Source organism: Austrofundulus limnaeus, unplaced genomic scaffold (assembly GCF_001266775.1).
Source record: "Austrofundulus limnaeus strain Quisiro unplaced genomic scaffold, Austrofundulus_limnaeus-1.0 Scaffold67, whole genome shotgun sequence".
Classification (NCBI taxonomy): Eukaryota; Metazoa; Chordata; class Actinopteri; order Cyprinodontiformes; family Rivulidae; genus Austrofundulus; species Austrofundulus limnaeus.
In genome coordinates, this window is record NW_013952469.1 from 1,126,709 (window position 1) to 1,128,312 (window position 1,604).

At 39.8% G+C, this 1,604-nt stretch overlaps 1 protein-coding gene across 1 annotated transcript in view; it reads right to left on the reverse strand.

Moving 5' to 3' along the window:
- Positions 1-1,604, reverse strand: part of LOC106518836 (leucine-rich repeat-containing protein 16A-like) — a 30,838-nt gene that overhangs the window by 1,401 nt on the left and 27,833 nt on the right. The window contains exon 10 of the mRNA XM_014010255.1: positions 1,198-1,286. Coding sequence (XP_013865709.1) covers positions 1,198-1,286 — 89 coding nt within the window. The remainder of the gene's footprint in view (positions 1-1,197; positions 1,287-1,604) is intronic.

The following is a 1,604-nucleotide window of genomic DNA, read 5'->3' on the forward strand; positions in this document are numbered from 1 at the left end:
CTATAAAATAAATGTCCTCAATATCAGGATGAAGCTTTTCATGAGGTTAGAGGCATTAAATAAATCAATAACTTTAAGCTATTATAACTGGACTCTATTTTGAAACTGTAGATGTTTCTCTTCCCATCAGGGAGGCTTTGTCAGTTGAAAATATTTGGAGTGGGAGCTTTAGAGCTTCATGAAGGTCTATAGCTTAGAACACAGAGTAGAAATCTGCCCCCAAACTGGGCCATGATGCTTTGTGTTAGGCAAAGATGGCGGTATCCGCGAAATACTCCATTGCAGGATGGGGGAAATTGGTCTTGGCAGAGGTCTGCACTCTCCGAGTGCTTCTAGTTTACTTTACATTAAGTCAGTCATACTTGTAGTACTAGTGATTATTAGGAGATATGTTTTAACGCTGTTTGTACACTCAAAATGCCTCATAGAGCCCTGTTGTTGTAAGCGTTACTGTTGCAGAACAAAAAATAGAAACGCTTTTTCCTACATTCTGACAAGTTTGAAACTGGAACGCTTTCAACTCAGAGCTGACGTCGGTCCAGCTTCAGAATTTTGAGTCTGCTATGACTGGAACACAGCAAATGACTGGATGTTTGATGGACATAATTAACCCTTTACAAGAGTCTTTCACAGACCATCCAGCTTTGTGTCAACCTCTCTGTTTGAATACTTTTTATTTGAAATAAATAAATAAAAGAAGCCCCTTTAGGAGGGATCCATTTGTAAAACAGTAGAAATGATTGGGAGACATATCCATCGTAGAGAGATTAATCCGGTCAGACCTGTCTTCAATCTCTGTCTTAAAACTTGGCTCAAAATTGAATTTTTTGATCATTCTGTCGCCATTTCCTGCAGTTACTGGAACAGCAGCAACTGTCCAGTCCCAGACTCTAGTGTGCTTTGAATCAGTTAGGTTTATCCACCTACAATACTGGCGTAGCCTTACTGCACTGCATGCAGCATCCCCTAAGATATGTAAATCTAGTGGAGTCAGGCCCAGGACTTCCATGGCTGCTGTGGGTGTTGTTCTGATGGAACCTGTGATGCTCAGGCAGAGATCCAGACTTATCTGCTGTTTGGGGACCTTTGTTCTACAAGTTGCTCAAAACCTTACTGCCATTTACCTTAAAATTCATTTACCACCACCAAAAAAAAGTCGAAGTTAAAACCTTCTTCTATAGTCACAAAGAAACTTACAGCTTCAGTCCACAGTTCTCCACTGAGAGCTCCTGGAGACATGAAGACTTGGACAGCAGGAACATCAGCTGCTGCTGGACCTCAATGGACTGAAAGAGCAGGAAGAGAAAGTCAGTCTGGTGATTTCAGATAGATCTGCTACTGAAACAGGACAGGTTTTCAACTCAGGGGAAAAGAAATATCCTCTAGAGGTGTGAGGGGTCACTTTCTGTATAGATTTGGCAATTTGCAGACATGTCCAATGTGGTCTGTCCAACAAAGTTTCTCATCGATCCAGACCCCTAAAAAATTTACTGATGAAACTTGAATTATTTCTTCATCATTGATATAAATTTTAATATGATCACTATTATATGTGTTCTTCCCAGCAATCATATATATATACATATATATATGTATATATATAT